Source organism: Copadichromis virginalis, linkage group LG6 (assembly GCF_057382275.1).
Source record: "Copadichromis virginalis isolate Kocher_CV1m ecotype Utaka linkage group LG6, C_Virginalis_male_GT1.1, whole genome shotgun sequence".
In the NCBI taxonomy this organism is placed as follows: Eukaryota; Metazoa; Chordata; class Actinopteri; order Cichliformes; family Cichlidae; genus Copadichromis; species Copadichromis virginalis.
Window position 1 is genome coordinate 12,662,752 of NC_140623.1, and position 26,091 is coordinate 12,688,842.

A 26,091-nucleotide genomic window follows, 5' to 3' on the forward strand; every position below is an offset into this window, starting at 1 on the left:
ATCCAACTTTGTGAATGTCCGACCACCCGCCAGTGTGGCAAAAAGGTCATCCACTCGAGGCAGAGGGTAGGCGTCGAGCTGAGAGGCTTGGTTCACTGTCAGTTTGTAATCACCGCATATACGCACCCCTCCGTCCTCTTTCAACACTGGTACGATCGGGGCTGCCCAGTCCGAGAACTCTATTGGCTCAATGACCCCTATCTGTTGTAGTCTCTCCAACTCTGCTTCCACCTTGGCCTTCATGGCGTATGGTACAGTGCGTGGTTTGAAAAAGCGTGGCCGGGCAAAAGGGTCCACACACAGCTTCACAGTGGTGCCCCGGAGAGTGCCCAATTCATTCTTGAACACATCTGCATACTTTCCCAGTAACTCTGCTATTACCGTTACATACCTGATTTCCCTCCAGTTCAGGCGGATTTTCTGCAGAAGGTCACGACCCAGCAGACTAGGCCCCTCCCCTTTCACCACCAGCAGTGTTGCTGCAGCTTCTTGACCCTGATATGCTGCATGCACCTCTATAGCACCAAGCAGGGGAATGCATTCACCTGTGTACTGTCTAAGGCTTATCTCAGTCGCTTGGAGGGCTGGTGCCCCGCCCGAGTGCCACAAGCTGTGGTAGGTGGCTTGGCTGATCACCGAAGCTGAAGCCCCTGTATCCACCTCCATTTGTAGCTCCTTCCCATTTACCTGGATAGTGGCATAGATGGGCTCCGCACAGCACTTATTAAAGCCAACCAGATTAAACATGTTGAAAACACACTCATCCTCCTCAGGCGCCATGCCCTGCAGGTGATGAGTGTTTAGTTTGTGTTTTGTCTTCCATTCCTTCTTTGATTTCTCCTTAGTGCCCCTGCATTTCTTGGCTAAGTGCCCCTTTTTCTTGCAGTTATGGCAGGTACTGTCTTTGAAAACACAGTCCTTGGCAAAGTGTGCCCCCCCACACCGGTAACACTCCAAAAGCTCCCTCAGTTTGCCCCTCACACTCCGAGATACATGATGCACCTCGGTTGAGTGCATATTGTTGTTAGCTTTCCGAATGTCTTTAGTGTTATTAGCTGCCGTTTCTATTGCCTGAGCAATTTCCAAAGCTTTCTTAAAGTCCAGTGTGGGCTCCCCCAACAACCGACGCTGCATGCCATCATCATTTATACCACACACCAACCTGTCGCGGAGCATGTCATCCAGCACGCCTCCAAACTCACAGTGCTCTGATAGCTGTCTCAGCTCCGTCACATACGCAGCCACCGAAACTCCCGGCTTGCGTGAATGAGTGTGGAATTTGAACCGCTGAACAATCACGGAGGGTTTCGGGCAGTGATGATTTTGCACCAACGTCACCAGTTCTTTGAAACTGAAGTCCCCGGGCTTCCGAGGCGTCGTCAGGTTACGTATCAACTTGTAGGTCCTCGCTCCACACGCACTGAGAAGAACTGACCTTTTTTTTTCTTCGTCCGAAATGTCGTTTGCCAAGAAAAAGTGTTCAAGCCTCTCGACATATTCAATCCAGTCGCCGTCCCCCTCGGCAAACTCCGTGAGCGATCCGATCGTAGCCATAGATGCGAAGTGGTAGTCCGACTGCAAAATCCGTAGCAAAAACTCAAAACTGTCCGCGTTCGGCTTTTATCCTCGTCGCCAAAAAGGTGTTATAACCTCAGGATAAAAATGCTCGGAAACTCAAGTGCCAGTTTTAGGACGTTTACTGACCACTTTTAGAAACAACCACAGCTAGTCGCACACATACAGGAAACTGTCCCACACATAACATTCCGGCAGGGAGAACCCTGAAAAACCTCTGAAGGTTCCGGGGTTCAACGTCCCCAAACATACATTAACAACAACACTGTCTATAACAGATTCTAAATTTGGGATCCAGTGTTTGTTTGTAAATCCATATTTGTCCCAGATCTGGGATCATTTATGTGTTTTGATCACATTACTTGAATAACTGTTCAACAACTGATCATTTTTTATTTTTCGCTCCATCTACCTACTTGTTACACATTCAATCTGCATTTAAATTCTCTCAGTTTCCAATGACAACCACACGTGTGTAAGGGAACATTTGGCATGAAATGATGCTGTTGCACAAGTTTTAGAATGTGGCTTTATAAATGCAGAACAGATATGACACTGTATGAGCATGAATTCAACATTGCTGTGCTCACCAGTGGTTAAACGTCTCATTTAATTTGGAGCAGCGGGAACATGTGCTGCTAATTTCACTCTGAATGCAGGATTATGTGGCTTCAGTTACTGGTTTTGTGCAGCAGTCTCCTCGGAAATGTCTCTTTCATATCTTTTTGCATCGTTTAGCTCTCGTTGCATACTTTTGCACTTCGCAGCAGATATGATACACTACAGATACACTACAACACTACACCAAGTTATTGGTGTAGCAGCAGAACTGCATGTACACAGGAATAAGACTACACTGATGGTAGTCAGAAAAAGGGTGGGTCAGTGAGGCTCACACTGAGAGTCCAAGGATCTCATGACTTATTAAGTAAAGGAGGCTGACGGTGAAGGTAGCCCTTTCAGCTCTGCACTGAAACCTCTTCTCGCTGTGGTCACATATCCGGCCCCCCCCCAAACTGTAAGTACTCTGCTTTAACTCACAGATCAAGTCTAACACTGAATATCTTTGTGTTATTCAGACTTTTTTTTTTTTACATTTAGGACAGCTTTGATCATTTTCTTAAGTTTTTATCTTGAAATGCACATTTTTTAATGTGTGTACACAGGAAAAATGGCAAATGCACAAGTTCCTGTTGGTGAGTTTGTGCCATACAGTCTGTATTTATGTAGTCCGTGTTACTCTTAAAGCTGAGCTCTAATTTCTGGTGATTTTATTTAAAAACCTGATTTGTTTTTGCATTTGCTCTTTTGGTGCTCTCTATCCTTGTTTTTCTGCAGCTACGGTCGGTCCACTGGGAGACAGCCCGGTTCAGATCGCCTGTCCTAACTGCCATCAGATAGTCCTCTCCAAGGTGGACTACTCTGCTGGTTTGCTCACTTACATTTTCTGTGGAGGGCTCTTCTTCTGTGGGTAAGAATAGTTCAAGCATTGTTTGCTTCACTATGCCAATAAAATAATTTTACAGATTTCATACAGCTCCTCACACTGTGGCTGGAAAACCTCATGGAAACTGTTTGGAAGTGAAAACATGCAAAAGCTGGACTAAAGATTAATGTCACTGCAGTGAGTGAGTGAGTTTTTAGCAATGGATGGTATTAATCTGTCAAGCCGTTGAGCTCTCACAGATACAGTGTTTTTTAGATCAGTGTTGGTGCTGGAATCTGATGCTAGTCTGATCCTATTCATTTCATCTTAAAGGAATCTTTCCTGTAATTCCTCTAGTTGTTTAGTACATGAATGCATAGGGAGAGCAAACAATAGCATTAGCTGTTTAAGCTAAGCTAACAGCCTCCAGCTGCAGATATGCAAGTTGGATCAATCCTTCAATGTTGTTTTACTTAAATTACTGAGTGATGTAGAATTACTCTCCCACTATGTGCATATTAAAATTTATGCCAACGTGCACAATACTGAAATAACACTAGACTTAAAAACATTGCTATAGCACCACAGTGCCACAGCTGGTGGTGCAGTGATAGAAAGAAGAAGGAGATGTTTGGTTTTAGTTATTAAACTTCTGTTGGTGTGCCAATATTTTTTTTTAAAGTGAGCACCACACGTTGAAAACCCTGGCGAAGTAAAGGTGATTCCTCTTCTGTGGATGGTTGCATGTTTACTGGTGTCCCTATGTTTTTTATTTGTCACAGTTGTGGCATCATACCAGTGGGCCAGCATGTTTAAACTAGCTGCTAAAAATAAACCAAGCGTAATTACGAGAAACTGACTGAAAAATACACAAAGGCTGGATGCACATGTGCAGATACTTGCTTTTAAACTGAGGTCCAAGCTCTTGTTTGGGATACATTTTTAATTGATCCTAGCTGTTTTGAATCTGTCGGACCTGATAAATGTAAAAATGACAATTTCATTTTTTGAAAAGTATGTCCAAAAACTGAAATATGATATCTGCTGCCACATGTCCTGATATGGTGACAAAATATGACCTTACATGAATGAATGAATGAATGAATGAATGGATCTTTGAAGGTTAAAAAAAATAAAAAAATAAAAAGGATATGAGTAAATAAATCTGACCATCGCTGCTGTCATTTCCAGCTTTGTTTTAGGCTGCTGCCTCATCCCATTCTGTGTGGACCGCCTGAAGGATGCCAAGCACACCTGTCCTATCTGCAAGACTGTACTTGGGGTGTATAAACGCTTATAACTCAAAGACCTGCATCAATTTATACATGGCTTTTTGCAAACAAAACACACTTACAAAAGGTGACACTAATGAACATTTCCTTATAATTGAATAACTGATAATCTCGTGACTAATTTGCTGTTGGTGTACAAATGAAATTAGGCGACCTTTTTAACAATTTCTCTCTCAAAACCTTTGAATATTAAAACACTGACACCAAATAACGAGCTCCAATGACTGTTTTAAGGCTGTTTAAAATGTGTTTATTATTGATCTCTCAAATACATTTTCATAGTAAGACTGAATAAAGAAAGAGCTATCATGAAAACTGTTACCCGTCACCCGAACCTGTCATTTTTCTGTTGAGTCCTCATCCTTTTAAATATCTTAATTTAAATGGAGCAATAAAAAAAATAGAAAACAAATAAAGCAAAAATATGACCTTAGAAATAGTTCATGAAAAGGTTTCAGGAAGATTTAGTAATCAAAAATACATCATTTACAATTTGTCTTATTGCACCTGCACTATTTTGTTCATAGCGAGCGTTACAAGGAACGAAGCAAATGCCCTTCTGTTTAACATTATTTCCTTCTATTAATGATAAATTAAAACAAAAAAATTATTTCAAGCCTTTATCCAGTTATCTACCATTTTATAATTCATATTCCAATAATCTTCCATGAGAAAAGTTGTCTTTACATTACAACATACTGAGAAGTGATGAGGAGTACAAGAAGAGCGAAGAAAGAGAAGCCAGCGTCTCGGACTGGAGGAGCATTGCCTGGAAAGAAACGTACAGTCACATTAGAGACCAATAAAACGTTTTGCCCTTGATTTAATTTCTTTATCTGAATTATTTGTGGAACACTAGCATATCAACCACACAAAAGCCTCAACAAGTGGGCTTTTTAGAAAACTCTGACACTGCTCGATTAATCACTGCCAGTTCTTTTTAAGCATCTTTTATAATTTATTTATTTATATGGTCCAATTCTGTCTAAAGGTAGAACAATATTTTGCATAGTATGCAAAACAACTGTCCATCATTAAAAATATATAAAGAAAATTTTACTATGATACACCAAATCTCTGTCTGTCTGCAAATTCCTACATGATCAGGAGTTGAGTAGCTAAAATGGGCACACAGGCACAACTCAGACCCTTTAAGGTTCTTATCTACATCATGTCTTTTGTTGTCATCATGTTGCCTAGCAGCCACATACCGATGGTTCTTAGTGTTTGTGCACCTATAACACCATTTAAAAATGTATCATTTTCATTTCACAACAGTGGTATGTAGTCAACCAAATATTTAATATCTTCATTTTTCATATCAAGTTGTGATCTTTACACTATCAATATGTCAAGTTTGCTGTATTCAGAGCTGTAGTGCGCGCTTGTACTAGTTTTTCTGACTTGGGATTTTTTTTATAATATGAAAATATTAAGTATTTACTGTATTTCATGCTGCCATCATTAATCACACTGCAGATCTCGCAAGTAAAAACCAAGTTCCCTTTCACCACCAATGTGTTTTTTGTTTTGTTTTTTTTCTTGTCAGTGCTTCTGATGTAAGATGATCTTTACATACTCATAACAAAACAGCAGGATATGAGACAAAAATGCTTAAAATGAGCAATTGAAAGATTTCATCTGCAGCAGAAGGTCCACCGCTAGCTTAACATTTCATGTTTTCATGCTTTATTTTGGTTTCCTTTACTTCTTGTAACACAAATCCCTTCCTGCCCACACTCTTCCTGCACAAGAATGCTCTATGTGCAGACAGTGTGCTATATTAAATGTTGAAATGTGGTACTGCTGCTTTATCTGAGGTGTTGTTCTTTGAATGTTTTAACCCAATGCTACCTTTTGTAATACTTACCCGTGGTGCTGTTGGATCCAGTTGTTGATTTTGTTGTTGAAGTTGTCCCCGATGTTATCGATGAAGTTGCCCCTGATGTTGTTGATGATGTACCCGGTGTAGTGGTGGTGGTGCTAACCTTGCCTCCTGTAAGCCCCACTCCCAGGCCATTAAGTTCAGACTGAAACTGTGAACTGATCCAGGTTTGCACCACTGTCACATTTTCATATGACTTCAAAAGTGGGAGGTTGGTGCCAAGAAGACCTTTAACATCACTAACAGTCAGGTTCTATGGAGAACAGAGCAGACACATTTTATCCTATGAGCAAATAAACACACTTACTTTAATCTTTGACAGAAAAAAAAGGACAATTTAGTTTTACAACTTATCAGCCCCGTCTAATGGTTTGAGCGAAGTAAATAAATTGAGGAACTATAATGCAAGACCCCTCCACCCCCACCCCACAAATACATAAATAAATAAACTTTTTTTTTTTTTCAAAATTAGTCTAAAATTCAGAATTCAAAGTGCAGACATGCAGCACTGACCTGTATAACACTCTCAAGCAGCCCAGTGAAGGTCGGGACGTCCATACTGATATTGGCAGACACTAAGTCTTGGATAAACCTAAAATCTGCACCCGCTGCAAGAATGGAAAAAAATTAATAAAAATTTAATTAATTAAATGAAAGTTACGTTAACTTTCAGCTGTTTAAATGATGTTTTTTGTGAATGTGGGTCTGTTTGCTTACGTAGGTAAGATTGTATGAGCTGGTAACTGGTAGTGGAGATAGTGCTTGAGCGGGTGATTGGGATAAATGCTTCATATGCGAGGGAAAACAGTTCTTGCTTTTTCTCAGTGGTGCAGCTGGATATGTCCAGAGCATCGGCGTTCCTGCAGGAGATAAAACACACAGGAATGGTGTGTTGAGTTTATGGAATTCATATAACATTATTTATCATTAAATCAGACTTTTTTTTCTAGTTATCTAAATAATAATTTAGAGATTTATGTGGGTTCACCTGCCTTTGTAAGTACAGGATCCCTGACAGACCTTTAGCCAACATGTTCTTGTTCAGATATTACCTGCTGCTAATGTGATGTAAAAATAACCCCCAAACACACACACACTCATGCACAGTCACAGCTCTGACGCCTTACTTGATGCTTCCAACCGAAATGTTCCTGATAACAACAACATCCAGGGCGCACAGGTTTGGTCCTCTAAAGACGTTGAGCTCCACACTGCCGAGACTGTTCCCCTTTACACTCAGATACTTGGAGATGATGGCTTTGGCCTTGATGAGGAGAACCAAGCATCGGTGTGAAGACACAAGCATGTAAAGTAAGCTCACGTTCAGATTTTTTCTTCTGTTTGCTCACCAGAACCGGGTCCCACGGCCCGTTTGAAGCATCCATCAAAGAAGCGAGTGTGTCGATCTGAATAATACTCCACATGTTGATGTCTTCCATTGTTGCACTACGGGACATTGCTCCTAAGATCTGAACCTGATCTTCTGGGATGATGCCGCTGGCATTGTAAGCCTATAAATTTAGGAAGGTCAGAAGATATTTAGACTCAAATTTAGATAGCAAACTATTCAAAGAGAAAAACTGCTGAGAACAAACAAAACAATGCAAAAACACCTCAAAAACAAAACAAGGATTTAGGGTTTGAAAAAAGTATAGACTCATGCTTAACCGTCTAAAAGATCGTCAGCAAAAACTGTAAACTCTAATCATTTAACTTCCTCACGTGTTTCTGTGGAATTTTAAAAATAAATAGCCACAAAAAGTAAGAGACCAAAAGAGAAGAAACCCCAGTCAGATGCTGATGATATCACTTAACCTTGTAAAGCCCGAATCATGAGGTAATTGCCAGGAAATTATGTATATTTTTTTAAAGTGGAGTGTTTATTGAACCTTCCATTTGGATCATCTTTGCTACATCTGACATTCCTCTACAATTTATTTAGGTTTATCAGCAGAAACAAAATTGACCTGGTGATGTTGAGGTCTTAAAGACTCACAAAAGCCATGTATGACACATGGTATCACAGAGTTAAAATTTAAGGCTTAAATAATGGAAGTAGTCAGTGCTGTGGACTTTGCATGCCCTCCCTGTGTCTGTGCTGGTTCTCATGCTTCGTTCCAAAGTCCAAAAACATGCACGGGGTTTGGTCGAATACTGATTTTAAACTGACCGTAGGTCAGAATGTGTGTTATGTTTTTCTGAATGCTTCTGTGTGTTAAACCTGCTCTCCAGGAGGGGCCTAACCTGCCTCTAAATCTATGCCAGCTGGGATAGGCTCCAGGAGTTTTTTGCCACTTACCTCTCGCAACTTGCTGAGAACAATCTTTGTGTAGTTCTGCTCCTGCACCTGGTTAACGAGGGCATCCAAGTTGTCTTTGACAATGGTGGAATTGAGGCAGCTGGTGAACTGACTTATATCATAGTTTAAGGGGAATGTTAGATTAACGATAGTAACACGGGTTATGAATCCCAAAGTGCAGGCTGAAACACAGAAAGAGAAACAATTTTTGGTTAAACAGTAAATTCTCTCTGGATTCTAATACAGGGGTCAGCAACCCTGAGCATGCGTGCCAGAAGGGTTAACTGATGGCACCATCGCTGGACTGGTGATTTTTCATTTTTATGGGCCGATGATTTTTTTTTTGTCAACGCTATAAACAGTGAAAGTGGTGGATTGGCCAGATGCTGGTCGATGTGTAAAAATAACTCAGTTGTTTGGTGGCTATGACGGAGCTTCCACAGAGGCCAGCAGGTGGATGAGGGAAAGGGGAGTCAGGAGGAGGAGAGACCCGAGGCGGCCGCCGGTCCGAGTGTCAGGTGAACTGAACTTCAGGTAAGAAGTTATGACCTGCAGTCTATCTGGGTCAGATATAAACCAAGTTTAGGTGCAGTTTATTTTCGTTGTGCTGACTTTTTACCGTCAGTTGCAATAACTCGTACTGTGTACTAGCTAGCATGACGGAGTTTTTATACAGCTGAGTGGGTGCTATGATGTTACTGATAGTGAACTTTATTTTATTCATAAGTAGAGATGGGTATTGATAAGATTTTCATGATTCCGATTCCATTTTCAATTCTGTTCCACCTTTGTGGGCGACCGTGGCTCAGGGGGTTGGGAAGCGTATCTGTAACCGGAAGGTCGCCGGTTCGATTCCCGGGCTCTCTGTCCTGGTCGTTGTGTCCTTGGGCAAGACACTTTACCCTACCGCCTACTGGTGTTGGCCGATGGCGCGATATGGCAGCCTCGCTTCTGTCAGTCTGCCCCAGGGCAGCTGTGGCTACAACCGTAGCTTACCTCCACCAGTGTGTGAATGCGAGAGTGAATGAATAGTGGCATTGTAAAGCGCTATATAAATCCAATCCATTATTATTATTACAAACCCAACAGCGAGATCCTAAGAGATCCACAGCCTATGGCTCTTCAATGGGGTCTCACAGGTCACTCGGAGACCTGTGTCTCTGAGTGGGAGACCAGAGATCACATTAACATGTGTATCCCTGTATTAACAAACATGCCATATTGGCCCAGTTTATTTTTCTTATCATTGTTGTGAGGAGACTATAAATAGCATTTGCATTTTCTGTTGTACAGTTCATTTACTGTTATGGATAAAAAGTCTTTTTTTTGTTTCAAAATACCTGATAACTATTCGCTGATAGCTGCCAACATCTGCGACAAAATATAATTGTATAAAGTTGTTCTATATAGTGTGTAACTGTTAATATAGAGTGTTATTAAATTTATTGCTAATGCAATCATATGGCACACTGACTTCTGAGGGAATTTTAGATGGTACTCATCATCAGAAAGGTTGCCTATCCCTGTTCTGATACATGGACCGAGCAGTTGACAGAAAGAAACCAACCTGGAGATCGCTTTGACTCATCCGGAAGGGACGTCTTTATTGCGCTCTTCAGCTTCCCGATCTTCTGACTGTCCACGTTGTTTTCCTTGAGAACACCCAGGAAGTACCTCAAGTAGTTGTTCTTTGTTTTCTGCTCACAAGAACAAAGGGAAAGAAGGAAATGCGCATAAAGAACAAGGTTAACAGCAAAAAACAGAAACCAAAATCAAAAAATGTAAATGTTTGCGGTCATGTATTACTCACAGTGTTGAAGTGATCATAGAAGGTTGAAGACATATACAGCGGCAGCATCCCGAGGTCTTTCAGAGTTTGCTCAGTCCACACTGAAGGAGCTCTGGTTATCACGAAAACAGAACGGTGATTATTATTATGAAGGACAGAAAGGGCCAAATGTAAAAATGTAAATCTGCTGACAAGGAAACAAACAAACAGGAATGAAAATCTGCCACAGCGGTGAAGCGTTTTGCGTACCCATATCTTGTGTTGCCATTAGTTATTCGAGCCTGAACAGCAGCTGCTTGAGCAGAAGTGAGGCTGGGGCAGCTTTTGAGATTTTCCAAGATGGATGAATCTGAGTTTAGGATGTAGGACGCATCCAGGATGCAGCACATGTTTCCCAATACTGATATTTCATCTTTAGTTAAGCTTGTGTTTGTTATGCCCTTTGAAAATAAAAGAAACAGAAATTCATTTCAACTCAAAACATTAAACAAAACCTTGGTGTGATGACAGTTATTTCCATTTCATGCAATTATTAATACATCTAATCTTTAGAGCTCAAGAAGTGATTTGTGGTTCGAGGACTCACCAAGCAGCTCTTTGCGTTTTCAAACAGGGCAGTGCGCTTGTAGCTGAGCGCTGCAGAGAAGACAGAGAAGTCTGCATTTCCCAACTCTGTGAAATAGGCCCTGCAGCTGGCCTGCGGCACCAGTGAGTAACTGCAAGAGGAAACACAAGTGTGACAAGCTGTAGCATCCACCATTCAGCTTTAATTCAGAACAAACAGACAGGATTCTTACTCATAATACAGCAGCACATCTGGAGGGTAGAGGTTGAAGTTGGCAGCATCGTCTTTAATGTAAGTGTACATGCAGGTCAGCTGTTGATTAAAAAAAAAGGCAAAATAATTAGCACCTTGTATCGTCCCCGTTTATGACGGAGAACATGTGTAAGAAAGCTCCATGACTTGTTGGATGGTAACGCATTTTTGTAATTTGCCTTCTCCACCAAAGCTGGAAGTCTGCACTTTAATCCACTGTGGTGGTGTGCAGCTGCAACATGCAAAAATTGCATCTTTGTTCAAACATTTATTACCCTAACTCTATGTGCCAGAGTTATATACAGTGTAATCTATATAACCCGATTCACAGGGTATGTATATATTGTTTTAAGTGTGTTTTAAACAATTGTTAGTTTCTCCTTTGATGTCCAATATGTTCACTTTTTAATATTTGAGCAGATATGAAGGAGATTTTAAATATCCCATAAATGCCTTGAACACTGTACCTGAGACTCCACTAGTTTAACCTTCCTGCTGCCTGACCTCCGACAGGCTTTGATCAGGTTCTTGACTTGCTCATTGCCAATGTTCCTCGCTCCAGTGCATGTGAACCCTTGAAGCACAGAGGATGACAAACTACACACACACACACACACACACACACACACACACACACACACACACACACACACACACACACACACTGTTAGCTCTACTCAAACCCATTTGCAGGTTGTTTTGATTGATTTGATTGATCTCCCAGACTGATTTGAACTCACTTGTTTGGACCTCCCAGCTGTGCAGAGGCGCTCTCTGTAGCTACCGACTCAAAGAACAATTCAGCCTAACAAAACAAACAAACAAAAAGAGTCTGTAATAACAGGCATGTAGCACAACACGACAATAAAAACTAAGCTGAGGGTTTCATCTTCTACCTGCTGCGGTTTCCATTCCTTTCTGTTGAGTATGGTTATAACGTCGTTGCTACTGGAGAAGCCCACCAGCAGGGATCGAGGGATCTCAGTGGCCAGGTCATTGGGAACGTTCTGGATCACTTGCACGCTGCTGGTGTTCACTGATATGATCTGAGAGGAGATGGAAGCATTGTGAGTTAACTCTCTGTGGAAAGCTTTCTATCTTTATCCAAAGCAGCTGATGGAAGTGTGCAGTTCAAATCATGCTCAAGTTATAACAGAAAACCTGTCATACCTGACTGACAAAGACCTGCTGGATGATCTGAGGACCAGAAAGGAGGTTTGCCACCAGTGAAGGAGTTTGGGAGGCACTTATCAGCTGATTACCAGAAATGCTCAAGAACACTCTGGAAGGTACACCAATGATGAGAGTGCCCAGACTTATCAGCGATGATGAGCTGTTGATCTGGTGGAAAGGATGGAAGCAGCACACGCATAAGTGAACATGACCACAAAGATGACTTTGATTTTTCTAAAGTCAGGATTCAGTCTAAAATCTGCTACCTGTATGATGCCCGAAGACAGCAGAGACTGGATGATGGTCATGGCCTGGCCTTCGCTCCAGCCCGTCACAGTGGAGAGAGTGCCGATGGAGTTTATTAAGTCCTGGGGTTTGATTGAGCTGATCTGATTCAGCGACATGCCAGTGCTTTGGCTGCCGAGGGCAGAAATGACTGTGGAGTCAATGTTCTGACCAAAGTTACCTGCCAAAGCAGTTGTGACCTTCACATGTGTGAGAAAAACTTTGTCAGTAGAGTCAAACTTATGTCTACAGTGTAAATATTCTGGGGAACAAAACTTTATCAAGTTAATAAAAGGAGAGCTTAGTGCTCTTTTATTCATCTTTCCATTTCACCCTTCTTAAAATCACGTACCGCCAGAACAAAGAGCTCTACACCACTCTAAATAATAAACACCAGATTCAAAACAGGAGCCTGCAAGTGAAACTAAACCCAATTTTATGTGGGTGACAAATTTAAGGAAATAATAAACTACTTTTTACCAAAATACCAGGCAAGATGCTGAATCTCTGAAAGATTGAAATCTTATAACATTCATGTCTAGTTGACCTTACCTATCCTGTATTGAATGTAGGTATGTGCATTTCTTAAGTTAGGTTCCCTTTCAGTCGAATCACTCGGTACTAGTGATGGGAATTTCGGCTTGGCTCACCAAAAAGAGCCGGCTTTTTTTGGCTCTTCAGGTTGTTTTGCTACTTTAAGTAATTTATTATCAACAATAATATAAAATTACGCACAAAAGGAATTACTAATGTTACAGAAATGTGGTTTTATTTAGGGCTGTTCGATATAACGATATATATCGGATGACGATATAAAAACATCTATCGTTTTATTTTACGCTATCGTTTGTTTCCTGGTGTCGCAAAATAAACTGTTTATGGCAATATTTTTTCACCGTTTTGATGGTCACTGTAGTGGCTATATTAATTTCTTAAAGTTCTCTCTTTCTCTTATATTTAATATAACCAAACTACAGACGGACAAGCGCCTGTTTTTATGCGTTGTCATTAGCATTAACGACGGCAAAACCATCACATGTCCGCTTGTTTATTTTCCACATACACCTTTCAGAATAAAGCTCAAGATCCTGTTGAGATTTTTCAAAATAAACTGAATCGTGTGAAAGATGGTGAAGGATGAGAAGCAAAAAAGAGCCATCAGCAATGTTAAGCTGCGCGCGTGCGCAATTGCGCACTGCTGGCACAGCCTCTGCACACAGAAAATCTGCGTTGCGCACAAAAAAATCTAACTTGAATTGGAATTAAAATTAAAACTTTAACAATTCTGTTTTGCAGTGTTAGTCAGTAAGTGACTGGCTGCTACCATATGGGATTAGAACGATGCCACCTTATCCCATAGTCCAGCCAATGATGCGATTCACATTCGTACATACGCAGCTAATCAACGTCATTGACAGGCTATGACAGCGTCCTTATGTGGCGACACTGGTGTTCCAGCTAGCAAAGCGGCGTGGCTGATGTGGAGTAGTGATGGTAAATTTGATTCTTTTTACTGAATCGAGTTTTAATGAGTCACTCACCAAAGTGAATCGGATTTTTTGAGTCATTTGATTCACTGAGTCAGTTGACCAGAGAGTGCAAAAAATGTACATTTTCACTCAGACTTAATTTGTTTCTCTTTTCATGTAAATCTTACTTCTAGGATGAGTGATTGAAAAAGAAAAAAAAAACTATTTTTAAAGAGCAAAAAATATATATTTCTAAAGGGAACATTTATTTTATTTATTTTTATTTTATTTTATTAGTATTTTCCTCAAATGTGTCAAATATATATTTTCTCATCTAAATGTCCACTGAGCTGTGTGCCAGGGGGCGGTAATGCCCCTTAACATTGGTTGCCAACCAAGAAGAAGAAGAAGAAGCTATGAGCCAGGAGGGAGGGGGTGAGTGAGTCCTGAATGATTCGCTTACGCTACAATTCAGCACAGGAAGGAGGGGGTGTCAGTGGAGTCAGTGGATATGAAAATTAGTGACTGTTGCTGGTATTTGTGCAGCAGCTAATTGGGCATCACCGCATACTTTTGTGCGGTCTTATCGGTTGGACGTTACAGCCCCTTTGGTGGCTCATACTGTTCTTTATGCTGGGTCTACCGCACACTAAGGTGGTGGTGGTTCAATTCTGGTTGCTCTGCAGGGCGTGTATGTATGTCCCATGTGTTGTACCGAGTAAATCGACTGAAAGGGAATGAATAGTTGTCTATAATTTCTGTTCCCCGAAGGAGAGGAACAAGGTACAACACAAGGTGGCCCCACTGAGCAGTTTGGGTCGGTGAAGAGCGGCTATCAAACTGAGGGATGACTGTGATGACAGTCCAGGCGGGGTTGTGCACATGTCACCACAGGCGTGAATAAAGGTTTCTTCAGCCAGGACATGCAAGGGCGTGATATCCTATACTTATGTGTTGTACCTCGTTCCTCTCCTTCAAGGAACAGAAGTTATAGACATAACTATTCATTTTAGCAGCAGATTGCACACATAGCTGTTTTTCTTTTCTTTAAATGTTTCTTACTTGTGGGTCCAGGTCCGTACAGAGAACTGTGAGATTCTTCAGAACTATCATACTGTCGCTTGGACTCAGTTGGGTAAATGCTGGACCAGGAGCGACACACCGAAACAAGATAGGAAGGCTGCAAAGAAGGTTAAACAACACTTACAGAAAAATGCAGGATTTGTGGCTGGAGAACACAACATATTGTATAGATTTAAACTCACAGTAAGGGGTTGAAGTTGCTGTCCTGTTGATATAAAAGGGTGGTGTAGTACTTTGTGAGGTTTGCAGGTAAGAAAGAGGTGTTGAAAAGAGCGATGTTCTGAAGGTTCACTGTGAAGATCTGAATGACCTGCAAGGAGGGGAGAAAAGCACATCTGTAGGTCATGAAATGAATCCAAGTAGAAAAAAAAATCAGCGTCAGTTCAAAATTTACGCCAATGTTGATTCTTTACCGACTGAGATCCAAATGCCACAACATCGTCCAGAGTGAGGAAAGAGACGAAAGACCCGATGTACTGAGCAAACCAAGCTGTGGAATTCAGTTGTGGGTTGCTGGGGAAGTAACACTTTGGATTTGAGGCTAAAAAAAAAGATGTTAACAATAAATAATAATGATAAAGTTCAGAATAAATAAAAATACAATCTATTAGGGCTGGGCCATATCATAGCATTCACGGTAATACCGGTATAATGTCAGGCAATGATAAGAAAATTAAATATCGCAATAGAATATGGGTAAAACGCGCATGCGCAGTGCCTTTTTTTAATACGCACATGGCGGAAAAAGCGTGCCGCCGACAGAGAATGAGAAGGGTGAAAGCGGATCGTTGAATGAAATGGATAAACCAGAATTGGTTTGTAAAAATGCTGCAACTTCAGTGGTGTGGAAATTGTTTAGCTTTCGTCCGTCAGATACACAACAAAGCACTATTTTTGGTAGAGCATGCTAGCAGGCTGTTGTTATTACCGTGTTTTTTGGAAAATACAGCACACTTAAAATCAATCCTTTTCTGAAAATTTTTTCTGAAAATCGACAGTGCCCCTTATAACCCCATGTGCCTTATGTATGAATTCTGGTTGTGTTTACTGACCTCAAAACGATTTTATGTGGTACATGGCGCTCGAAAATCTGTGAAATGTTTTAGTACAACTTTGCTAAGCTACGAACCCGCACCGCTTGATGGATTGTTGGAGCATTACGGCTATCGTAGGCAGGAGCCTCGCGGAGTGATATGTACTGTGCTTCAACATAATATTACCGTATTGTGTGTGTATAACCTCTTTTTAAGTTTTGTGGATATTATACATGGTTATGCTGAGGATATGTCGGCCAATTTGTACTGGAAATGCCTTTTGGTTAAACTGTCAGCAAGGAGTTTGCATTTGCACTGTTAAATTTTTATATAACTTTAATGCTCATAAAAAACAGCTGCTTGTTTAAGTGAAAATACGTTGATTTGTTTTTTTGCACGAATAAAGTCGTGGACTTATAAAGTATTTTGTCAAGTGTCAATTATATCGTCAGTTATATTGTTATCGCAAATTTTCAAATGTATATCGTGATAAATATTTTTGATCATATCGCCCTGCTCTACAATCTATAATCATTTTACTCCAGCGTAGCGTTTTTTTAATTGCTGTGAATTCTTGAAGTCAAATGTAAAAAGTAAGCAATAAAAAATGATGACCATAACAAACTGTTACTACAGTAGCTGGCAGGTTTTACTGGAATTAACATTGTGATCCAACAGTTTGCCGATTGGTCTAAATATAAGCAAATCGAAAATAAGATGTCCTTATGGTTTATTTAAAATTGAAAAATATTAAAGCAGGACAAAGTTATAAAAGACAAAGTCTTTGAACCTTATTAAGAATGATGACGGGGACAAGCATCAGTGAAAGATTGATGCTGTCTTGCTTTTAACGTATTTATACTGTATGTGTACTCTATTGCCATTTTGTACTACCACTGTTCTACCTACTAAACTGTCTAAAGTCTTTCATCTTTAATAAAATGATCAACGTTCTGCTCTACCAGGTGTAACAATTGAGTTTAACATCCAGGCATCCATGAAAATGGAATTTATGACATTTAACGGAGTTAGAAGTTAGCAGGAAGTTAGCTCGCTAGCTTCTATCTAAATACAATATAGCATGTCCTGACTGTGGGGTTTTGGAAACAAATTAAAACGTACAGCTCTGTTATCACTTCCAACATAAATGAAGACAGAAAACTAAACAGCAGTGACATTTGTAGGGTTACTGAAGTAACCCACACTATGTAACCCGCTATGTTAGCATAATATAAACAAGCTAACTTTTTTCCACTCAATAAAAGTTAACGTGAGTGTTCTCGGTGGTCAGTAACAAATGTAATCGCATGGCAGGATGCTGTAAAAGGACCAAACTTCAGCCAGGAGAACAACTGAGATAATCCATCCACAATACGAGGTTAGTCATTCGTATACTGCTGCATGGGCTGGGCTGTAGTTACATCCTAAGGTTTTAAAAACTGAGCTTAAATAAATGATTAGTGGTAATAAAAGCCGAGGGAGGTCAACAGTGATCACTGACTGTTTTAGGAGATTTTTGAGATTAAATAGAAGAAAATACAAAACATTAAACAAGTTAACAACACAAAAGCCATATTAAACTCAGACTACTTTAGGCCCGGAAGTAGGATTCATCACGTCATTACTTAACGACCGGATACCTTTTCTCTACTGTTACACAAAGATGAGTATTAGGTATATACAGATATATCCAAAGCACAGCAATCTATGGTGCTGCAAAATGAAGGGAAACTGAAAAAAATTGCAATTACCTGAATTTTGTGTACAACTAAATTTTCCTTTTAATTTAAATTGTGCTCAGGCAGTTGTGCTTTTAGGTAACATGTGGTTGCTGTTCAGTTTCATGTAGAATATCATTTGATCAATGTCTTTTCCCCCCCACTTGAATTAGCATCCCACTTGATCCTTGACCCTGGCATTCTTGAAAGACTTACTTGAGCCGACGTAAAGGTAAGTCCTGATGGTGTTGTACACGTCTCCCCTCACAAAGTCAGCAGTAGTGTAGTTGTATACCCCAAGGACTGAGACACTGAAACACAACAAATTTAAATCAGAACACAAAACAAAAAAACATATAAAGCAGGATTTAGTGCTGTAGTAAAACACACAGTTTTTGGAAGGCCAGGCAGGAGGTGCTGTTTATGACACTGGGACTGATCAGGCTCTTTGTGAGGAAGGGCAAGTAGTTCTTGAGGCGTTGGTCAAACCAAGCATCCACCTCCAACGTTTGGGTGCTGCTGAGGGCCATGGGCCAGACGCAGGGCAGGATGGAGCGCCTCACCGCTTCCGGCAGAGACTCCTGGAGGCAATGCACAGATTAATGTGTTTAATCATTGCATTGTGTTTGCATTTCTGCTTGTGCCTTGGGCTACGTACAGTTTCTAGAAACTGTGGTGTCTGGCTGTAGCTGTTGAAGAGCATGCAGAGCTGTGCGTTGTTGTCGACAACATTAGGACGTCGTAGATAATCCCCAAGCTCCGATGGAGGGATGGAATTTATGATCTAGAAGATTAGAAGACATAAATTAAGACATTCCCCTCTTGCTTTATCATATTTACTCCTGATATCTTTCAAGTCAACACACCAGACTCATTCTGTCAGGAGGCATGAGCGACAGGAAGGCGGTGAGGTTGGGAAACTGGAAACCCATGAAAGATTGCTCCAGGAAACCATAGAAACTGGTGTTGTAGCTGTCACTGTAGCAGCGGAGAGGTGTTGGACCTAGAGGAAAAGGTGGAGACACAAACTAGGTTATAATATTGGAACTTTGCCTCATGCTTTGTTAAGCCATCTGGAATAAAATAAATAAATAAAGTTTTACTTGTTGTTGTATTCACATAAAATGTGACAAACATACATGTTTAATGAAAAAATAACAAGAGCGAGCATAGGAGAAAACTCAATGTCTGACTCCTCTCTCACTTTCACAAGGCTGGCAGCCATTATGTTAAGAAATGTGAATGGGCTACTCGCTTACAGGAATGTTACAGCCCAATTTCATAAAGCATCCAACAAAAAAAATTAAAGCTGAGTTTACTGGTTTCCTGGGTTAGCTTTACCTCCGAGGGTCTGGAGGATTTGATCATAGATTTTCTGCTGTGTGTCTGTGCTGAGCGTTGAGATAGTCATGTTCAGGTTCAGTACACTGAAACAAAAAAATGCAAAGGTTTATTTCCAGTCAGATTGCTTAAATACTTCCATATATGGTGCTTGAAGCTTTGTGCTCACCCCAGCTGCTCAATGCTGCAGCTCCGTCCTGCCAGTATTCCGAAGTAAGGTGCAACTTGTCCTGGTGAAAGTTGTACCAGCAGAGGTGGCAGCCGGGAGGTAAGCCACACCTCTACGTCCGCATCACTCATCGAAGGAAGGGAGAGGTTTGCACGATCAAACACAACTTGCAACATGGCTGACCTCACGACTGAAGGCAATGCGTCTTCAGGAGCCTGTAGAAAAAACCAAAAGTAATAATCATGTTTTTTAGATGTAACAGGTGTAACAGGACCTTCTTCAACTTCTGTGTGAGAAGACTAACCAGAAAAATGTTAGAGTTTACCATCATTGCAAACATAAACACAAAACGTATGAATGTTTTACATGTGATGAACAGATAAACTCAGCTTGACTTGACCTCTAGTATCAACAAAACACACCAGGTGACTTTATAACATGATGTATGCTCACCAGGAGAACAGATGAGAAATCATCAAAGAAGGCAGCCAGAGACTGGTCAGGCACATATTTCATCACCATGTTGACTTGCTCAGAAGTTGTGAGCTGGCCAGGTGTTGTGGACACCTCGGCTAGCTGTCTGACCGTGAGCTGCGACAAGGCTTCCATCTGCATATGCAAACACACATGTTGTCAGTGACAGTTGTGGTTATCACAGAGGGAAACCCCACCCCACAAGAAAACAGATGTAAAGACAGAAAATGCAGTGCATCATAACGCACCGCTGAGAAGTTGGAGTAGATCGTCTGAATGTCCTGGAACGTCGCAAGATAGGCAAAACCTCCCATGTTCACCTGCAGCCATTGTGCACTGGTGGCAATGCCTGAGCTGCAGGCGGGGTCTGAACCACAAACACACACAGAGGAAATTCAGCTTTATTGTGCTGAAGGAAAAGCATCTATCATACATTGTTATGTCACTTTGCAATACACGTGACCACCCTGGATTACTGTATTCCTGAATCCCACCAATTCTATCAACATGTGTGAATGTTGGATTAATTCAGATGTGACGTGAACAATACATAGACTGTAATTGTTAATAGGCTGCCATTGATTGTTACTGGGCTGTAATACAGCAGTGTACCTGTGCTGTTGTTCCTGGTCAGGAAAACCTTAATGAAGTGCGTGTAGACAGACACCTGCCTGGCAAACGTCAATTGTGGCCGGAGTTGACTCAAAATCTGCTGACTGAATTGAAATTGGGATTAGATTAATTAAAAAATGGCAGGCTTTTGGTATACCAAGAAAGGCAGTCACATTTGATGTAATTTTATGGTCTTAATTTCTTACATGGCCTGGTAGGAGCTGCAAGTAAGTTCCCTTGTGGCCATATATGAAAGGAAGTCAGGTGAAACAGCTGGCAGAAATGGGAGAAGGCGGCGGCCAAACCACGTCTGGATGAAGGTTAGATTATTGAGGGTGGCCGTGTTGACAGTATCTATTCGGAGTTCTTGTATGGTGTCCAGAATCACGGACACTGCTGGGTTGTTGGCGTCCAGAGTCTATAACAAAGATCAAAATGTGATGTAACTACTGACTTTTCTTATCTTTCAACAACAGACGGTTTGCAGAAGGTTCTTCTCGTCTTACAAAATATTGTGTAATGCTTTCATACCGTGTTGACGAGCAGATCCAGAGCCTGGTCCAGGACCTGAGAGGTTTCGGAGAGGACAAGTTTCCAGACAGATTTGGACCCACTCGAGCTGGAGTAGCGGTTGCACTTCAGTATCATTGCCAGCTGTTCTGCTGTTATTGTTGACAGCTGCGTGACGACAGAGAACAGTTTAGACTCCACAGTAGAGCTGGGCGATATGAGATTTTTTCATATCACGATATGTTTTTTTCATTTCAGGCGATAACGATATCTATCACGATATAAGCCAAATAACTATATTTGTAAGATTTAAATGTGCCGTTGCTCACAAGTAAAATGTGAAATAATCAGCAGCTTGTTTTTATTTAAATATTTATTTCCCATAATAAGTTCAACAGGGTAGATGTACTTAAGGAACATGAGACTTTTTCAGATAAATAAAGGCAAATATTGCAAACTACACAAAAGGCAGCCGCTAAAGCGTTTAAGTTTCAAAATAGAACAAACGAAACAGACTAAATTGTCAATTCCACTTAGAAACAAAATATTAATTCTAAAAATAAATCTTAGTTTGTTTTACAGAAGAACAGACAAAACTGACTAACTTTTGTCAATATCAAATAAACTGAGAACTAAAAGGAAATTCTCAATCTCTCCTTGTTGTATAGCTTAGCTTTTCAAACAGTTTTAACAGTTACTTTAGTCTGACAAAAGCCGAATGACGAATTAGCGCTTCCAGTCAGAGACTGAGGCTACGTCCACACGTACACGGGTATTTTTGAAAACGGAGATTTTCCGTTTTCGTTTTAAAAAATAATCCCGTCCACACATAAAGGCAGAAATGAAGGAAAACGCTGCTATGAACATGCCAAAGCAGCAGGTGGCGCTAGATTCCTAACCGTGCAGAAATGTTGGCCAATCAGAAGTCTAGAAGCCTCGGTGGGAAAAGTAAACAAAGCTGCGGCATAGAAGCAGAACCGAGTCGTCTGTGTGGAGGGACAGTAACTGTGTGTATATGTAAGCATTTAAACACTGCAGAGAGTAGAATTAACAGTATTGTAGAAATTCATTTCACCGAAACAATAACGTGGCGCACAGTGTGACGCATGCACCAGTTTATTGTATTTCCAGACTTGCTTTCGGCACAATTTACAGTGCACGCTACTCTGTTTTTTGTCAGACTTGAAATAGCCGAAATACCTTCACACTACGGAACTTCTTTGGCTCTTCTGTTCGACAATCTCTCCGGCATTGGAACCATCATCTGTTTTCTCTTCGGTCACGCTCGGTTGATTTTTCTAGTCGGCACACTCATTTCCTCCATTACGCGCTGGCTCCATTACCCGCTGGCTGCTTCCCAAACAAACACACGTGCGGCTTGGCACTTGTGCTGTACGTAACAAGTCACGCGACGTGACGCTGCGGCTGTGATTGGTTCGGCTCTGCGCTACCTAATTTGGATTGGCTGACCTTTTTTTTTTTTTTTTTTTTTTTTTAAGAGGACAAGAGCGGCGAGGTCTATCGCGATAGCTTAATTTCTCTATCGAGTAAAAGTTATATCGCGATACATATCGTTATCGTTCTATCGCCCAGCTCTACTCCACAGTGAAAGTGAAAACGAGCTGAATCACAGACGGCTGTTGACTTATGTGACGCTCTTACCGAGGCACAAGCCAGTTGCTCAACGGCCAAGTCACAGAGGTTTCCGCTCGTCTGTGCACTGGTGAGTTGGAGCTGAACTGCTGTTCTGTGGTTTCAAAATAAAACATGTGATTGGTACTTTGTTGACATCTGGGACAACGTTGCATAAAAAGTAAACTCTCCAACAGGTTCGTGTAAATCCTACCTGTTCAAACCGATACAGATATCTGTTGCTGTACCACAAAAAAAAAAGAGAGAAAAAAAGTTATAAATTGACAAAAAATTACATTTTATGCATCAACACAGCAGGATATGAGATTTCATGCTGCCATCATTAATCACACTGCAGATCTCGCAAGTAAAAACCAAGTTCCCTTTCACCACCAATGTGTTTTTTGTTTTGTTTTGTTTTTCTTGTCAGTGCTTCTGATGTAAGATGATCTCTACATACTCGTAACAAAACAGCAGGATATGAGACAAAATGTTAAAATGAGCAATTAAAAGATTGAATCTGCAGCAGAAGGTCCACCGCTAGCTTAACATTTCATGTTTTCCTGCTTTATTTCGGCCTCCCTTACTTCTTGTGCTCTCGATTAACACTTGGGCCCTGCTTGGGTACTGCTGCTTTATCTGAGGTGTCTTTGAATATTTTACCCCATGCTACCTTTTGTAATACTTACGCGTGGTGCTGCTGGATCCAGTTGTTGAAGTTGTCCCCAATGATGTCAATGAAGTTGCCCCTGATGTGGTTGTTGAAGTTGTCCCCAATGATGTCAATGAAGTTGCCCCTGATGTGGTTGATGAATTTGGCCCCGATGTTATCGATGAAGTTGCCCCTGATGTTGTTGATGAATTTGGCCCCGATGTTATCGTTGAAGTTGCCCCTGATGTTGTTGATGAATTTGGCCCCAATGTTATCGATGAAGTTGCCCCTGATGTTGTTGATGAATTTGGCCCCGATGTTATCGATGAAGTTGCCCCTGATGTTGTTGATGAATTTGGCCCCGATGTTATCGATGAAGTTGCCCCTGATGTTGTTGATGAATTTGGCCCCGATGTTATCGATGAAGTTGCCCCTGATGTTGTTGATGATGTGTCTGATGTAGTGGTGGTGGTGGGGCTAACCTTGCCTCCTGTAAGCCCCACTCCCAGACCATTAAGATCGGACTGAAACTGTGAACTGATCCAGGTTTGCACCACTGTCACATTTTCATACGACTTCAAAAGTGGGAGGTTGGTGCCAAGAAGACCTTTAACATCACTAACAGTCAGGTTCTATGGAGAACAGAGCAGACACATTTTATCCTATGAGCAAATAAACACACTTACTTTATTCTTTGACAGAACCAAAAAACAATTTAGTTTTACAACTTATCAGCCCCATCTAATGGTTTGAGTGAAGTAAATAAATTGAGGAACTATGATGCAAGACCCCCACCCCAAAATAAATAAAAAAAATAAAAACCTTTTTTCAAAATTAGTCTAAAATTCAGAATTCAAAGTGCAGACATGCAGCACTGACCTGTATAACACTCTCAAGCAGCCCAGTGAAGATCGGGACGTCCATACTGATATTGGCAGACACTAAATCTTGGATAAACCTAAGATCTGCACCCGCTGCAAGAATGGAAAAAAATTAATGGTACGTTAACTTTCAGCTGTTTAAATGATGCTTTTTTTGAATGCGGGTCTGTTTGCTTACGTAGGTAAGATTGTATGAGCTGGTAACTGGAAGTGGAGATAGTGATTGAGTGTTTGTCTGGGATAAATGCTTCATATGTGAGGGAAAACAGTTCTTGCTTTTTCTCAGTGGTGCAGCTGGATATGTCCAGAGCATCGGCGTTCCTGCAGGAGATAAAACACACAGGAATGGTGTGTTGAGTTTATGGAATTCATATAACATTATTTATCATTAAATCAGACTTTTTTTTCTAGTTATCTAAATAATAATTTAAAGATTTATGTGGGTTCACCTGCCTTTGAAAGTACAGGATCCCTGACAGACCTTTAGCCAACATGTTCTTGTACCTTCCAGATATTACCTGTGTTAGGTTTAATGTACGTGTTGTAGGTTGCCATTTAAAAACCTACACAATGCCATTTAGAAAGCTAGAATGCTTCTGCTTGCTATCTAGGTAACCTACGCATATGACTACGTGCATGACATTGATAAAGGGAACAAGCAGCCTTGAGAAGAACAGATTCTACCAACAACAATCTGGGAGAGCTGCACTCCCATCATATAACCACACACAATGTATAATCACGCTTGCACAACACAATCACACTTTGTAACCAGTTATAGTAATTTCTCATAGGTAATACAGCAACAAGCTCTATGAATATTCATGTGTGTAACCAATAAAAACAACCTACAGGGGGAAAGCAAGTTGAAGTGGGTTGGAGACAATTGCTTCCCTGTCGCAAGTGAAAATTTGAGCTCCGTGTGACCTTGTTCCTGAGTGAGTTTCTGTTTATCCAGCAGTATTAGGGGTAAAACTCTGAGAACCTGCTGCTAATGTGATGTAAAAATAACCTCCAAACACACACACACTCATGCACAGTCACAGCTCTGACGCCTTACTTGATGCTTTCAACCGAAATGTTCCTGATAACAACATCATCCAGGGCGCACAGGTTTGGTCCTCCAATGGCGTTGAGCTCCACACTGCCGAGACTGTTCCCCTTTACACTCAGATACTTGGAGATGATGGCTTTGGCCTTGATGAGGAGAACCAAGCATCGGTGTGAAGACACAAGCATGTAAAGTAAGCTCACGTTCAGATTTTTTCTTCTGTTTGCTCACCAGAACCGGGTCCCACGGCCCGTTTGAAGCATCCATCAAAGAAGCGAGTGTGTCGATCTGAATAATAGTCCACATGTTGATGTCTTCCATTGTGGCACTACGGGACATTGCTCCTAAGATCTGAACCTGATCTTCTGGGATGATGCCGCTGGCACTGTAAGCCTATAAAAAAGTCAGAAGATATTTAGACTCAAATTTAGATAGCAAAAGCTTAAATAATAGAAGTTGTCAGCGTTGCAGACTTTGCATGCCCTCCCTGTGTCTGTGCTGGTTCTCATGCTTCGTTCCAAGGTCCAAAAACATGCACGGGGTTTGGTCGAATACTGATTTTAAACTGACCGTAGGTCAGAATGTGTGTTATGTTTTTCTGAATGCTTCTGTGTGTTAAACCTGCTCTCCAGGAGGGGCCTAACCTGCCTCTAAATCTATGCCAGCTGGGATAGGCTCCAGGAGTTTTTTTGCCACTTACCTCTCGCAACTTGCTGAGAACAATCTTTGTGTAGTTCTGCTCCTGCACCTGGTTAACGAGGGCATCCAAGTTGTCTTTGACAATGGTGGAATTGAGGCAGCTGGTGAACTGATTTATATCATAGTTTAAGGGGAATATTAGATTAACGAGAGTCACACGGTTTATGAATCCCAAAGTGCAGTCAGTGGCTGAAACACAGAAAGAGAAACAATTTTTGGTTAAAC

The 26,091-nt window shown here is 41.1% G+C and overlaps 2 protein-coding genes across 2 annotated transcripts in view; one reads left to right on the forward strand and one right to left on the reverse strand.

Annotated features, from left to right (window-relative positions):
* Positions 1-2,728: 2,728 nt before the first annotated feature.
* LOC146707387 (lipopolysaccharide-induced tumor necrosis factor-alpha factor homolog) lies at positions 2,729-4,730 on the forward strand. The gene is made up of 3 exons (XM_085458731.1): positions 2,729-2,771; positions 2,914-3,046; positions 4,193-4,730. The coding sequence occupies exons 1-3, from the start codon at positions 2,747-2,749 to the stop codon at positions 4,299-4,301; spliced, it is 267 nt and encodes an 88-aa protein (XP_085314857.1). The 5' UTR covers positions 2,729-2,746; the 3' UTR covers positions 4,302-4,730.
* mslnb (mesothelin b) overlaps positions 4,528-26,091 on the reverse strand; it is a 48,706-nt gene continuing 27,142 nt past the window's right edge. The window contains exons 58-96 of the mRNA XM_085458732.1: positions 25,868-26,055; positions 25,399-25,560; positions 25,177-25,313; positions 24,295-24,437; positions 24,115-24,209; positions 23,273-23,867; positions 22,798-22,825; positions 22,614-22,698; positions 20,973-21,119; positions 20,648-20,859; positions 20,442-20,545; positions 20,078-20,196; positions 19,809-19,964; positions 19,356-19,570; positions 19,187-19,272; positions 18,712-18,848; positions 18,504-18,629; positions 18,236-18,426; positions 18,062-18,156; positions 15,507-15,634; positions 15,276-15,403; positions 15,073-15,190; positions 12,523-12,741; positions 12,254-12,424; positions 11,980-12,129; positions 11,824-11,888; positions 11,551-11,680; positions 11,064-11,143; positions 10,853-10,982; positions 10,516-10,706; positions 10,288-10,378; positions 10,045-10,174; positions 8,478-8,659; positions 7,528-7,689; positions 7,306-7,442; positions 6,896-7,038; positions 6,692-6,786; positions 6,164-6,431; positions 4,528-5,062 (exon numbers count right to left, since the gene is read on the reverse strand). Of these exons, the coding sequence (XP_085314858.1) occupies positions 4,977-5,062; positions 6,164-6,431; positions 6,692-6,786; positions 6,896-7,038; positions 7,306-7,442; positions 7,528-7,689; positions 8,478-8,659; positions 10,045-10,174; positions 10,288-10,378; positions 10,516-10,706; positions 10,853-10,982; positions 11,064-11,143; positions 11,551-11,680; positions 11,824-11,888; positions 11,980-12,129; positions 12,254-12,424; positions 12,523-12,741; positions 15,073-15,190; positions 15,276-15,403; positions 15,507-15,634; positions 18,062-18,156; positions 18,236-18,426; positions 18,504-18,629; positions 18,712-18,848; positions 19,187-19,272; positions 19,356-19,570; positions 19,809-19,964; positions 20,078-20,196; positions 20,442-20,545; positions 20,648-20,859; positions 20,973-21,119; positions 22,614-22,698; positions 22,798-22,825; positions 23,273-23,867; positions 24,115-24,209; positions 24,295-24,437; positions 25,177-25,313; positions 25,399-25,560; positions 25,868-26,055 (5,825 nt within the window). The 3' untranslated portion in view covers positions 4,528-4,976. The remainder of the gene's footprint in view (positions 5,063-6,163; positions 6,432-6,691; positions 6,787-6,895; positions 7,039-7,305; positions 7,443-7,527; positions 7,690-8,477; positions 8,660-10,044; positions 10,175-10,287; positions 10,379-10,515; positions 10,707-10,852; positions 10,983-11,063; positions 11,144-11,550; positions 11,681-11,823; positions 11,889-11,979; positions 12,130-12,253; positions 12,425-12,522; positions 12,742-15,072; positions 15,191-15,275; positions 15,404-15,506; positions 15,635-18,061; positions 18,157-18,235; positions 18,427-18,503; positions 18,630-18,711; positions 18,849-19,186; positions 19,273-19,355; positions 19,571-19,808; positions 19,965-20,077; positions 20,197-20,441; positions 20,546-20,647; positions 20,860-20,972; positions 21,120-22,613; positions 22,699-22,797; positions 22,826-23,272; positions 23,868-24,114; positions 24,210-24,294; positions 24,438-25,176; positions 25,314-25,398; positions 25,561-25,867; positions 26,056-26,091) is intronic.